Raw genomic sequence first — 15,106 nt, forward strand, 5'->3', positions numbered from 1 at the left:
CCCGTGCATCAGTTTCTGTCTGTCGCTTCTTGTCCTGTTGCTGGGCACCATCAAGCAGAGCCTGGCTCCAAACTCTTGACACCCTCCCTTCAGATACTTATAGACATTGATGAGGTCCCACCCTTACTCACCTCTCCTCTGAACAGGCCCAGTTCCCCCAGCCATTCCTCGTCCGAAATAAGAAGTCAAATATGGCAAAACACCGTTAATACCAACTGGTTTTATTCACTGCCGGTCCTTCAGACTCAGCCCCCACAACCGGCCCGTCACCACAACCCCATTCTCACAATTTTGAGGGGAGAACTGGGAAAATGTGTCTCCGACGAACATCCACTGAGCCTCTCTTTTATCAAAATACTATTTCAGTCTGAGAAAAGGCTCGTTGTTTTGCTGGGTTTTTTTAACTGGGAAACAAAAACTTACAAACCTGGCCGGACTGGCGGCTTATCTGGTTCCCCCCGTTGGTCACTGGTGTATCCCAAGATGGAGGGCACAGCCCGGGGGCGCTGACGCCTGGCCCGCGTGGGAGCGAGTGGGGTTCGGTTCAGCGGGAGCGGCCGGAGGACAGCGCCATGGTGAGTGTGCCGCGCTCTGTACGCGCAATTGCCTGGGGAACAAGGTTAGAGTCGCCCCCGGGTATCCTATATCGGCTGTAACGCGGTTTGTTAGGTAGGTAAACCCGAAAACCTTGCTGGAAGTGTTTTTCTAGATCAGATGCGGTAACTCGCAGGAAGGGCTTTCAGCCAGTTGGAATGCTTGGTGGGTTTGTTGATCCAGAGCGCAGGTGTGTGCCGATGTTAGAGCTGTGCCGGTGGCCCTCGTGGCTGGCGTTGAATTGCTGCTCTAGGAGCAGCCGTCTAAAGCACGAAGCAAGGTGTGTCTAGATGAATTTCCTAATCAGTTTCCCTTGTTTCTTGGGTGAAGTGCGTTGAAGAATTCCTTTCTAGGCTGTATGTTAAACTGTGTGTGCTGTTATCAGATAAGTACTGTTCCATGTATTGCCGTTTTGCAGCTGAATAAGCTGCGTTTGCTCTTAGAACATACGAAATATCTGTTGTGCGTGTGGGGAGGTGAGTTAAGCTCCCGCCTGTCTCCAAGCATATGTTTATAAGGCATTGCCTTTAAACGAATACAGCAGCACGCTACACGTTCTCTTTAGGTGCATTTAATATTTAATTTTTTGTTAACAGTTAACCAAATTTCCTTTTTCAGCCTCACAAGAAGAAAAAGCCCTTCATAGAGAAGAAGAAAGCAGTAACATTTCACTTGGTGCACCGAAGTCAGAGGGATCCTCTTGCTGCTGATGATACTGCACCCCAGAGAGTTCTGCTGCCCACACAGAAAGTAAATACCCACTTTTAATACTGAGTTTCATGCTGATAAGAAACACCATGGAGAAAAAAAAGTTGATATGCAATTATACAGTTCAAAAACAGCCTGAGAGAAGGTGGTGGAACTAATTCAGCGTTAAAAAAGGGATGTTGTAGGGAATTTCATAGTTGTGAGCTACTGCCTGATGGTTGAAGGATGACGTAACTGGCATTAGAGGTGTAAATGTATTTTAAAAACAACAGCAAGACTTACCTGACTCGCTGTGATAAAACAGGCATTGTTGGGTATGTTGCTAATGGAAAAGCCCTGCTCAGACAGCACCCAGACATGGAACCAGCTGATTACAACATTCTAATTAGCTGTGAATTAGGGTAAGGAGTGGAGAGAGGACTACAAGGACTTCAACATTCAGACACTCTCAGTAGATGTGTTGCTTTTGCTAGTAAGTTTTAAATGGACTTAAGTAACTAAATGTATTCCTTCTGATTATTTTCTTCTCCCCCCTCTTCCTAGGGGCATGAGGAGCAAAGAAGGGAAGAGCAGCGCAAGTATGGTGTCTTCTTTGATGATGACTATGACTATTTGCAGCACCTCAAAGAAGCCTCTGGTCCCTCCGAGCTTGTCCCATCTGTGCGGGGACAGCAAAGCAGAATTGTCATCACAAGTGAGGGGCACATAGAGGATGAAATTCAGAGAATTTCCGTAAGTAGTGGTTTTGCTGATGGTTATGCTGTTCTTTGGAGCATTAACATTCTCTAGACACATTAATTGGATGTGTGTCTGTGTATATATATATTTATATTTATGTGTAAGGATCCTGTTGACCCGCAACCAACTTGGCTTTCCTACAAGTAAACCCAGAGGCTGACAAGCTGGGGTTTACTGATGAACATTATTTTGCTAGTGCAGTGTTAAAACACTTCAGGTACCCATGACAAACTTTTTCTATAGAGATGGCATGCAAAGTTGTTTGTTTGAGCAAGTCGTGTGTTTTTCTGGGGTGGGCATTTATTTTTAAGATTTTTTAGAAATTCTGAATGCTCTAGGAGTTATGAATATGCCAGGTTGTATTATCAGCACACCATGTTTTTAAAGGGGAATGTAATAGAAGCCAGACAGAATAAAACCAAGCTTTTCAATTGCTGGCATAACTTGTAGGAGTTCACAATGCTGGATCACATTGGAGTGGAAAGGCAGTAAATGCTGTGAAGCAGTGAAGCATGCCATTGCCAGTCACTTATAGCTGAGGGTGTTTGATTTAATCAAATATTGTCATTTTAGTCAAAACCAATAGTCTTAGTCAGAGGTACCTTTCAGGTACAGCTTGGTGGTACTAGGTGAAGTTTAAAGTTAGGATAGATGTGCATGTTGTGAAGCTTTTAACAAGCCTTTCAGTAAAGGGGTGAATTCAAATGTGTGCTAGTGTTCTCCAAAACAAACCAAAAAAATTTTAAAATTTCAATGTGCCTGCTGTACAATCATTCTCTAAAAAGCTTTAGAGATGTAAAAAATACTGTTTCTGTACCTGGAGAATATTGACAATATGAGAATTGATGCTGCCAGCACTTTACATAGCTGTCCTTGTATAACTCTGAAAATTTGCTGCAGATAATGTAGTGCTTGTTGTAACATTTAAGTAGCACTAAAAGTGTTTCTTTTGGTCACAGGAGTGTCTGCATGATTTTTTGTTAATGTAAGCTCAAATAAGAAGCTGAGAACAAATACATTGTGATCCTGTTTTTCTGTTTCTTTTTCTAAGGCTCCATCTATTAAGTTGCCTTCCTCGGTTTTTGCCACAGAGTTTGAAGAGGACGTGGGCTTATTAAATAAAGCTGCTCCTGTTTCAGGTATTTTTCACCTTCCTGTGATGTGAGTTGCCATCTAGGAAGTAGATGGTAATTAGGGCTTCTGTTGTGATGCCATATTTTTTTTGGCTTAGAACAGGCTCAGTAGCAGACATGAGGAATGATCTGTGAGAGACCCATGTTTCAATTTGAGACTTACTTCTGTGATTGACTAATGAGAGTTCTTTAGCTTTGTTTGGAGGGGGTGAATCCATGATCTCTTACTATTGCCTAGCAAATACAAACTAATAACAGGGGCAAACTGTAGATAATACTATTAATTTATTATTCTATCTCTTTGAATCCAAGTCTGGAACTGGACTTTCACTCAGTTTCTCTTCAAATGCTGAGTAGTGTTCACATCCCTTCATTAGTGTTATTTCAGTGTTACAGGCTGTGAGTAGGTTTTTGTTATGTGTCCACCTTTGCCCTGTACATTGACTCCACAGCTATCTCCATATTTCATAACAGTGAGGAATTGTAGCAGTTCTCTCTGTCCTGACAGAAGGATGCTAAAGACAATTCTGTTAATTGCAGCAGAGAAACACTTTTAAACCTTTTGTAATGTAGGGAATTTTACGGTAGCTGATCATGTGGTGTTTTAACCTTGAAGGATGCTAAAGACAATTCTGTTGCAGCAGAGAAACACTTCTTAACCTTTTGTAATGTAGGGAATTTTAGGGTTGGAGCTAATACTGGTAGCTGATCATGTGGTGTTTTAACCTGGATATTTTTTCTTTTACAAAATTCTATATTAAAATGCATTTATGGAAGACCTCTGGGAAATGTTTTTTTCTGAGTGATAAAAATTGACAAGAGATTGGTGGCATGCCCTGGCTTCTATCAGATCTACAAATATTCTTGACGAATTTTGTGATTCTTTGGTTTAAGCTTTCTGTACTGGTAATTAACAATCCAGCTGGATTGGTTTTTATCCAGGAAAGTAGCTTTGTAATATCAGAGAAATGTAAATATTTACATTTTGTTTTTTCAACTTTCTAGGACCACGGCTAGATTTTGACCCAGATATTGTTGCAGCTCTTGATGATGATTTTGACTTTGACAATCCAGAAAATATCCTGGAAGATGATTTTGTTCTGCAAGCAAATAAACCACAGAAGCGGTAGATAGAGCTTTTTTGAAATATTTGTCATGTAAATAGGAGAGATGCTATTTGCTACTGGATGTAGTGGTGTAGGAAGGCACAATGGTTTCAGATTTCAAATTAAATACTTTGGTGTGTTGAAAAAAGTATTACTTCGTGTTACTTGGATGGCAGGTTGCAAAATGAAATTTATTACATTATCCAAGAAGTGGGATTCATTTGTTACTTTGAGCTTATGGATTGGATGCAGCATTTGGAATAATAGTGTTCTTGAACTGTTTAAAACATTGTCATCTATTACATGTAAAATACATCAGTAATAGTATTGATGAAGGCTAATGGGTGTTTCTGAACCCTTTACAAATGCTTTGTGTGATACTCCACTGCATTTTATCTGCTTAGGTTTTGGTATCATTCTCATAATTTCATGAACAGTAAGAATTTTTGCTTGTTTTAATAGTCCAGAATGCAGCTGATATTTTTCTGCTTTGACATGTACAGCTGAACATAAAAACAACTTCAGTCTCAGTGCACAGATGCATGATCCAGCTAGCAATGCTTTCAGCTCTCAGACAAGTGTCTCACTCAAGATTTAAATCTGTTTTGCCAAATTGTTTCCGATAACCCAGCATAGGTCAGAGCTATGTAAAGGTCCATGTGTTATTCTAAAACTATTTTGTGCTTCTGTTCAGGGGACCAGATGCTGAGGATGAAGATGAATGGGAAGATATGGAAGATGATAGTGATGAGAAGGATAGCTGCAGTACTGATAAAGACTATGATTCAGAAGGTCCTTTGTCAGATGGTGAGGTTAATGGACAGACTAAGGAATTCCTTTTTATGCAAGAAGAAACCAGGAGTCGTTTCACAGAATATTCTATGACATCTTCAGTGATAAGACGGAATGAGCAGTTAACCCTGTTGGATGACAGATTTGAGAAGGTGAGGCTGCTCAAGAGTGTAACTGTGGAAGGTGTTAAATGCTTCTTCGTCTATTGATTCATTTCATCATGCAGTGTCCTGTATACCTGTGCAAATTTTACTGCTTTTAGCAGTCAGGGCATCAAGCTACTGCTCTTTGCATGTATTTTTAATTTAATACTGGGTACATTTAAAGGCTTGTGTCACCTAGGCTGTAGTGTTAATTGCTATTGCAAGGCCTAGCACTGATGGGAAGTAAACAAAATTACTCCAATGACTGTATGAGCATTTGTAATTAGTGTTACACTTTTGTCTGAGAGGCTCAGTTCAACACAGCAAGCCATTTACAGGTCCCTGGTGAAGTATAATTTATGAACAGAGCATAGAAATAGGGTGTAACTTTTGTTCTGAGCAGTGACAGGCTTCTTAAGGCATAGATTGAAATAATGCATCAGAATGAAAAACGTTTTTTAGAAGCTGGTTTTTATATTATTGTGAGATAACTTTGTGAGTCCTGTGTGGAAAGAATACTGACAGTAAGGAGGAAATCCTACTACAGATGTGTTTGGCAGTTGTTCAGCAAATGCAAGGGGAGAGGAAAAAGAGGCAAATAAAAAAAAGTGTGGCTCTTTAAGCTGTCAAGCAATTGCATGGCAAATGTTGTCTAATTACAGATATCCACTTCTTTATTTTAGTTTTATGAACAATTTGATGACGATGAGATCGGAGCCTTAGATAACGTGGAGTTAGAAGGCTACATTAACACAGACAATGCTCGGCTGCAGGAAGTCCTGGATGATTACTACAAAGAGAAAGCAAAGAAGTATGTATTCCCAGAAGTACTGCTTCACATAAGTAGTTCTGTAATTCTCTGTTTACATGGAAGTTTTGGGTGTGTTGTTTCAAGTTCATGTACTCTAAAGATTGCATCCCACAATAAAAGCAGCTGCATATGAGTATTATCCATTTGTATGATAAAATTAAGTGGAGAAATTTTATTGGTTTGAGTAGGTTATGCTCCTTTTGTATAATTGTGTTGAACTTAATGTAAGCAGTATCTTTTAGAGGCATTCATCCTCTTGAAAAGCAGAAATACTTTTTTTGTTGACTGTGTCTTTGTCCTAATGTTTTTAGTTTATTTTGAGGAGACTTACTTAAGGAAACTTCATTTTTGCTGCAAATTTCATTGGAAATAGCTTTATTGGGTCTGGGGCTTGACTTAAGGGAGTCTGGGCTTAAATAATTATACATTTTCAATAAGAGGTAAAACGTATTTTTTTTGTTCTCTGAACTTTGAAAAAGTTGTGTGAAATTGGATGCTCTTGAACCTGATGAAGATTTGGATTCTCTTGTAAATGAAGAAAGTGAGGAGGAAAAGGAAGAAATAGTAACTGTAGTTATTGAGGAGCCAAAGGAAAAGTGGGATTGTGAATCCATTTTGAGTAAGTATTTTGGAGTTTGCTTATTTGTTCTTAGGATTTCAAAGTAAATGGTGAATGATAGGTGATTTCAGAACTTCCCTGACAGTGTTTCAGGTAAAATGGTTTATTCTCTGAGCACAACAGGAGAAATTTCCAAAACCTAAATAGCAGTACAATTCATAATGCTATTTGCCAGCCTTTCTTGACTACTTTCTTTTTTCTTTGTGACTTAGGTACCTATTCAAACTTATATAATCACCCAACACTTATTAAGGAGCCATCAAAGGTAAAATTAGTAAACTTACTCTGATGAATAACACTGGAAAAACTTGAGATAAATGTGTTTGTTTTCTCCGTGGGTATCTGTCTTAAAAGACAGGGGGCAGAATTGATGGTTGGGGAGGGCTCTGGTATTACTTCTTCTCTAAAGAAGAGTTTGGATAACTTTTTTCTTATAGAAGGAAAACGGAGTCGGTTAAAAGTTTCTGTAATAGCTAGGCAGAAACAGAGCAAGGAATTTCCTTTGTTGTTACCTGTGAGATTTGTGTAATCTGTGTCTCACAGCCACATACTTGCTCAGGTTTATTTTCCTATAGTCTGGAACAATTTATTTTAGTTCTTTGGTCTTCCATATGTTCCCCATCATTAGAGCACAGCTTAATATCCCCAAATTTGAAATGAAACCTTTTTCTTGCAAGCTTATAAAGGAATATTAAGTGACTACTTGAGTTCTTTATTTTTTCAGTAATATTTAAATAGAAGGGAAAAATGTTTTTCTTGTTCTGGAAGGCCAGTTTTTGTCACAGATGTTTTGATATCTTACTTTGGGATTAATGTGTGTTTTTGTGGCAGAGTTAAATAGTATGAGGAGACTTAACATTTATTACTGTTAAATCTGGATTTGCAGTTTTTACTGATAAGGCAGTGCCATGTGCACTTCTTGGAGAGAAAGCTAGGGGCCACTAATTCCTATGCACTCTCTTTTTTAGCCCAAACCAATAAAAATTTCTCAGAAGACTGGAATTCCCCTACACATCCTGCCTCAGAAGGGTCTCACTGCTAAGCAGGTGGAGCGCATGCAAATGATAAATGGCAGTGACCTGCCAAAAGCATCAACACAGCCTCGTTCCAAAGCTGAGAGCAAAGAGGATCGCAAAGCCAGAAAACAGGCAATCAAAGAGGAGAGAAAGGTACGCCTGACTGCAAATAAAACCTTGCAGAGCATTCTATGTTACCTGAATTCTCTCTTACAAACTTTGTTTAAAACTCACTTGTCATGTGTAAAGGTAATGGGAGAATCTTGATGGTCTCAAAGGATTAATTATTGCTTCTTTAAAAAAAAAATCTACTGGAAAAAAAATTAACATCATACTTCTGTCTTCCTGATTTCCAGTATCAAAAGGCTGGGCCTGTTACTGTGGCCACTACTGCAGATACAACTGCTGAAGGAACATCAGATTTCCTTACAGTCTAGATACTAGCAAAGGAAATAGTTACTTTTCACTTTGTGTGATCTGAAACATCATATCTGAAAGGAATGTGGAAAGTCCTCATTGGCCGCAGTGAAATCTTTGCTGTCTTATGTAGGAACAGAAATTAGACAGCATATTAGAAGCTTTAGCTAACTAAAGGTGTTTATCCTGGTCGTACATGTATTGATTTGATTACCAATAATTAGTGCCATAAATAATACTATTGTCCAGATTGCTCTTATTTTCATGATCTAGAAGGGTTAATTGGAATAGTTTGATTTTGCATGTTAATTCCTATTTTGTAAATTTCTCATTATTCCTATTTACAGGAGCGCAGAATGGAGAAAAAAGCCAACAAGCTGGCCTTCAAACAGGAGAAAACAAGACAAGAGAAAGAGTTGCTCAATCTGAAACAAAATGTGCAAGGTCTGAAGCTGTCCTGATGAAACTGAGAAACTTACTGTGGAAATATCCCTAATTTTTCATTTGTGTTGAGAAGGGAACTGCTAACTCACACCTTTGCCAGTCCTGCTCAAAGGGAGTTTTTCAAATCTCACTGTAACAAGACCCAGTATTGTCATTTTTTCTGAAGTTAAATTCTATATAAAATAATGTATTGGTGATAGCTATTCTGTCATGAGTGACATGGCAATTGCTGCAAAGTTTCATTACAGTAGAAATGTATTAAAATTACAAATATTTTTCTTACAAGTTATCACTGAACAGAGTTATATATATTTGTTGAATGTATTCAACAAATCAGCAGAATCCTACAGATTTGATCTGATTAGATTCTTCTATTAAATTATTTCAGTTTATAAAACAGTATTTTCTTTTATGTCTTTTCTCTTATACTGATGGTTGAATATAGTTCCTTGCTATGATATAGTTTTGTAAGTCAAGGAGTTTATACCCACTCCTCCTTGGGTTCTTTTTTTGGGGTGAATTATTTATTGTTTTGGTACTATGATGGGAGCCTTTTGTAAACAAGGGTGTCAGAAAAGCTGTTTTGCAGCTAGGCATCGCTGTTACCTAACCCAAGTTTTACATTTCCTGGCAAATAAAATCTGTCACAAGGAGTGTTGCAGTTACAGTAGTCAGTGACCCTTAATGTTGCCATTGGAATTGGCTTTGCTGGAAGTACTCAGTCTGAGTAGGATGGCAGGCAAACAGCAGATACTTGGATAAAAAGTGCATGTTGCAGATAGTCACTGTCTTGGTGTTTCTAGAATACCCTTCCTCAGGTCTTGTGTTTAACATGGTTTCATTGGAATACAAACTTAATACCCAGTACTATTGTTGTAAAAACTTCTAAAGATGAGCTGAGGGCCAAAATCTGTAGGTTTGGTGTGAACTTAAATGTTTATACCATGAACATGAATTATTTTGATAGTGACTGGTTCACAATGTGAGTGAAATGAATAGGATTTGTAGTCAGCCCTGAATCCTTCTATATTCATAAAAAAAGCTCTCAGGTTTATGTCTGTATGTTACAGACAATCTTCTGCCTTTCTGTGAAAAGTTAACCTTTTTACTGGAAGGGACATGGTGACCAATACATCAGTGCAGTGGCCTGACTACTGGTGAATTGAAGGCATCTTCAACATTCCTTCCATAGTTTGTGAATACTAGATGGAGACAAGCTAACAGGGACTGATAAAGTCTTTTAATGTACAGAAAATTCAAAACACTTGTTTTTATTGGAAGAAAGCTTTTATAATATATTTTGATTGGTAAAGTATCATGATTATGGAAAAGGGAATAAAGAGGCATCTGAATCTGCAAGTCTTGATCACTGCTCAGGAAGCTAAAGTATCATGTACAGTATACACATCTAGATTAAGCCTTCATTTTCTAGAATTGTCTGTTAACAGAATCAATAGAAATAATCTGTAAAATTAGAAAAAGTTTCAGCATTCTCCTTTAGTTGATGCCTGTAGTAGTTTTCATGTGTTTGACAACCTTAAGTGGGATCTGCCTGTGTCTTAATTGCTAATTGTGTAATCACTGACTCTGTGGTAACTGGAGCACTGACCACCCAGTACTCATGACTCTTGACAACAAAACAGAAAAGGAAATCTGAGAAGCAAGTCTGTTGAGTTGAGTCAGATACCAGGAAATAAGTTCAATGGAACAAGTAAGTATCATGCTGTTCAGTGCTTTGGGGTGGAATGTGATTTTGTGGTTTACCAAAAAGGACAATTTGACTAAAGCCAGTGCACATGTTCTTTGCTAGGTTTCTCATCACTGATTCAGTGGTAATGTGCTCATACCTAAAGTCCTTTAAAATAAAAACAAAAACAAAAGGGAAAACAAACATCTAGAGGGGATGAGAACAGAATAAAGAAGTGAGGGAGGCAGAAGAAGGTACTTGAAATGAAGAGTGTAGTCTGGAATGAGGACGCAGCTGTTGCTTGGAAACAAAAGAGGAAAGACATTTAAACAGAGGCAATAGGAAAGGAGTCAAAAAGATTTCAGAATTGCTTTGTTCCTCTTGTAATCAGTGAAACACTGCAGTAACCTTAACAGTGCTTTGGAGTATGGTAAAATCCCAAGGAAAAGGTAAAAAACAAAAGCAATCATTAATTCTGCTTAGCAAGACAAGGATTTCTTTTGTTTTAGCAAGAGGAGGTAAAGAACACTTACATGAGAAGTCCTTACAGAAGTTAATTTAATGAAGTGCCTCTGTAGGTTGCAAGTCGAATGAAAAGGACTCTCTTTTACCTGAAGTTTTTCTAAAGGCTGTTTTTGTTTAATAGAAGGCATGTCCCTGCTCTGAAATGAGTGTGATTGTCTTTTGAGTTAGAAGGGCCTGAAACTACTTTCCATGTAACTTTAACACCTACTTTAAAAAAAAAAAAAGGTTATTTAAATGCAAATCTCAACAAATTTAACATCTACAAAGTAAGATCATCTTGGAATGCTGCTTAGTGTATCATGGAAGCATTCCACCTTAATAATGAAGATCGTGCCACACTTTGCATGACACTTTCTACTTTAGCCATTACTGGGTATCCACTAGCTGACATCCAAACCATAAATCTGGGTGGGTACAGGTCACCTGCCCTGAATTTAGGCAGTGATGAACTTAAGTATTGTTCCACCATCTCCTCAGCCAACTGTGATGTCATTGTGAAAGCACGTACCTGAGCAGTCATGTGGAAAACAGAATGCTGCCTGTCATAGCAAAGGAGACCTTGTGCTTTGTTGGAGCTGGATACATGAGGAGGGAGTTCTGCAAAAAGGAACCCTGGTATGCAACGGGAGGGATGGATTTGATAGTTCTTGGGTCCTTTCCAGTTCAGGATATTCTGTAATCCTATGGAGATGTCCCTTTCTGACAATGAAGTGCTGTTCCAGCAAGAGCCCTGTCCAAGTGCCGACTGCCACAGTCATGACATCCTGTGCTGTGTAACCGAGGCTCTTGCATGCTTTGCATTTTGCACAGCTGCCTGAAGTCAAGGTCTGGCTCCTTCTACAGCCCGTGGAAAACACTTTGCATAGTTTGTGGTAAAAACTCCTCCTTTTTAATGGGAATTTCAATGCATTTAGCTGAAATGGGTAATGAGCACTGAGGAAGGAGGAGGTGACTGCTGGTAGAGAAGTGAGTTGAACAAATTTAAACAGCAAATTATCTAGTAAAATTTAAACAGCAAATTATCTGCTTTCATTAGTGAACTTGAGTAGAGAATTTATCCTGCACAGACACACTGTGAATTCATCTTCAGTCTTGCACTGTCTTAATTAACCTGCTCGTCCAAAACCATGTTTACTATACACTGAATTTAAAAGAATTTATTTTCTCTTGGTGAGGCATAAATTACCAACTTGCATCTTCCTTTTTTCTTCCAGGGTTTTAGGCTGAATTTGTTATTTCAGTCTTCTTGGAAAAAATAGACTAATAAACCATCTGATAAGTGGTCCCTTTGACAGCATAATGTAGGCACCAGGCTCTGTTCCAAAGCCTGCTGAAGTGAATGAAAAGATTCCCCTTGACCTCCCTGATCCCTGGATTACAAACTGAATGCATGACTGCACAGTTTGCCTGGCACAACCCAAATGCAGGGGTTTTCTGCAAGGGGTGTGGCTCTGCACATACCCCTCTGCTCTTCAGTTTGTGTTACTGATCCTGTGTCTCTGTGGTAGATCAGATCAACCCTACAATAGGGCTAAAACCTGATCTGGCAAGGAAAAACCCCAAACAAAACAAAACAAAAAATACACTGAAATGGGAGTGACTGAAGAACCAAGACAAAGGTGCAAGTACTTTGCGTTAGTAGTCCCATGTTTGGTATCTCAAGATTCGTGAAGAGCATAATGGTTTTATCTAGCAAAATAGTTTGAAAAGAGAGAGCTGTGTGTTGTAAGAGAGGTGAGAAGTTTTGTGTCACCATGTCTGGTGTGGGATCCACCTCCTACGGTGGCTCTCCGTGCCCTGGTGATGCAGGGCTGGTTTGTTCCTCAGTGAGCAAGGCGCAGGTGTCTGCTGCACTTCCAGTACTGCAGAGGAATATTCCTCTCAAGTTTGCTGTCAAAAATGTCTAGAAACAGAAGGTAAGGACCTGAGTCATAGGAGTAGAAGGTTCAAAGGGAAATGAGGATTTGGAAGTGTGTGTTTTTGTAGAATGAGGTGTGTTTTAGTCCAGCTGAGCTGTAACCAAAGCGCCTTGCTTAAGCATCTTCTTAATTCCTATGAAAAGACAGTGGACAGCACAGAGAAATTACTAAGAACATCAAGAGAATAAATGAGAACTAGAAAGGGGGAGTAAGCAAAATAAGATAGGAACAGGGTCTTTAATTTACCTGTGGATGGACTCATGCAATTCAGTGAGGCTTTAGTGCAGGAAAGAGGTTTTAGTTTGATCCTTGCTTCCATGCTGTTCCTTACAAAGGGCATTGCCCATCCTGTTGCAGAAGAGTGAGAGTGATGCTGAAATCTGAGACATTTCTGAACCTTACAACTTCATTTGTTGTGAGGCATGGCCCTTATACAAATTTGGCACTGGATATCGTATCTACCTAAAATTTCCAGTGCTTCCAGGTGCAGGTGCTATCCCTAGTTTTCCCTCTGTGTTGTCAGGTTACAGGTGCTGGTTGTCAGGTACAGCTGCTCCCCTTCAGCCTGTGGCTGTGGCTCTTTCAGTGATGTTGGTGGGATGGGCAGCACTGCTGTTTGTCAGGGGAGACCCTACTCTGGAACACATCTAAACTCAGAGAACTAATAATGAAAACATTGGCCCCTTCAACAGGATCAGACTGGTCTCCATCTTAAGAAAGAAAGAAAACCAGGTGTGTGTGGGGGGAGTCCAATGGGACAGCTCCTATTCACAGATCCAATCTGTTCTTGTCTGCATGTCATCATTTGGAATGTTCTCCAGTCTATTCCTGAGCAGAACAAACTGAAAATGGCCTCTATTTCTCATTTGTGTTGAATCACAGCTGTACTTGGACAGCTTTTGAAAGTTTTGATGAAGTCCTTCAGGAGTTAAACTGAACCCAAAACAAATACTGCTGCAGCTCCCTGCCCCTGGATACAAGTTATTTTAAAGCCTGGGTAAGAAAGCATCATTAACAAAGCATCACTCCAACCCATAAGTAACAGTTTTTTGTTTCATCCCAGCTGATCCAGTGTTCCAAGGAAGCTTTCAACAGGAAGTGCAAGCCCTTCAGCATTTTGAGACAGAGACTATAGGCAAGAGAAATCACCACTGTGAAGAAGCAGCCCCTGCAAAAGGTATAGTTAAAACTGAACTGTGTGTGTTATCTCCATATGAAGTCTTTCATCCAGTAACACTATTATTTCCTCCAAGGACAAAGCCTGGATGTTGTGGATGAGTGTCACATATGTGCTTGACTGGGTGCCAAATTCTTTCCTCCCCCTCCCTGTGCTGCTAGTGTTTGGCAATATGAAGAGCCAAATCAGTAGATGTCATGCCTGCTCTGGGCACATAAATGTCTCTGCTCTTTGAGTAAATGTTCAAATATATTTTTAAAGACAATGTGAATCTCTAATAGATTTCTCTTCACCTAAATCTGAAAGAGAGCGTGATTCAATGATGCATGAATGCCCAAGGTTGAACCTGAGAGCTGCCCTTTCACAGATGAAGTTGCAGAGATTCACTGCCATTTTACTGAAGGATTTAAAAATGTGTTTGAGCTGAACTTATTTACCAGAGATTGTGAAAAAAGATGCTTAAGCTCTTACTGGAACAAGTCATTTTGCTAGGGAGGAGGTACACATGGACATGCATGGATATTATTTTATCCAGAGATGCCAATTCACTACTGATTTGGTTGACTGCTGTAGAAAAATGTCCTTTAAAATCAGTTGTGAAAAGAAAGAGAAGTGCACAAAGGTTTAAAGTTAAAAGAATGTGACAAAGGGAGAAGGGAAGGTGTCTTTTCTAATGATGTCTTTTCTGATTCTTTCTGATTCTTCCTAAGTGCTCTTAGATCTGCCATGACCATGGTATTTTGTTGGAGTGCATTGGTTGTTTTATCCTTCTTCTAGTGCTGTCAGTAGACAGTGAAGGGCTGAACCAGCTTCCCTATGCCTTTCAAAAAATGCAAATTTCTTTTGTTTCTAATGTTTTCTTTTTCTCTCAGAAAAAAAAAAAAAAAGAACCCTTGCTCTAAGATATTTCTGTCCCTTGCAAGAGGGAAGTGTAGTTTGTGCCTTCTCCTGTTTCCATTACAGAAACAGCCAGGGAAGAAATCTAACTGGAAGCAGCCTTATGAGTATTTTCTTAATACTATTCAATCAGCCAAGCAGGTCACACAAGCTGTGAAGGAGAGCCACCTTCTTCCACCTGCTCTCCCACCAAGCAGCAATCCAGATGTGTGGTCTGCTTTGTTATTGTGGTTCTTGTACTGATCTTTGATAAGGCAGTGACATCTTATTATCGACAGATGGGATTCAATTTTGCACCCCTGGCACAACAGAATGTGAACATTAATTCCCTTCACAGACTCTGATTTTCAGCTCTGTTTTTTGGCTTGAATTGAGTAGGA

At 39.3% G+C, this 15,106-nt stretch overlaps 1 protein-coding gene across 1 annotated transcript; it reads left to right on the plus strand.

Annotated features, from left to right (window-relative positions):
- Positions 1-296: 296 nt before the first annotated feature.
- LTV1 (LTV1 ribosome biogenesis factor) lies at positions 297-9,179 on the plus strand. Its single transcript, XM_005420101.2, has 11 exons — positions 297-575; positions 1,213-1,344; positions 1,846-2,034; positions 3,092-3,179; positions 4,179-4,299; positions 4,974-5,223; positions 5,898-6,025; positions 6,505-6,644; positions 6,857-6,909; positions 7,613-7,813; positions 8,425-9,179. The coding sequence occupies exons 1-11, from the start codon at positions 573-575 to the stop codon at positions 8,536-8,538; spliced, it is 1,419 nt and encodes a 472-aa protein (XP_005420158.1). The 5' UTR covers positions 297-572; the 3' UTR covers positions 8,539-9,179.
- The last annotated feature ends 5,927 nt before the right edge of the window (positions 9,180-15,106 follow it).

This window comes from Geospiza fortis, unplaced genomic scaffold (assembly GCF_000277835.1).
Source record: "Geospiza fortis unplaced genomic scaffold, GeoFor_1.0 scaffold162, whole genome shotgun sequence".
Lineage (NCBI taxonomy): Eukaryota > Metazoa > Chordata > Aves > Passeriformes > Thraupidae > Geospiza > Geospiza fortis.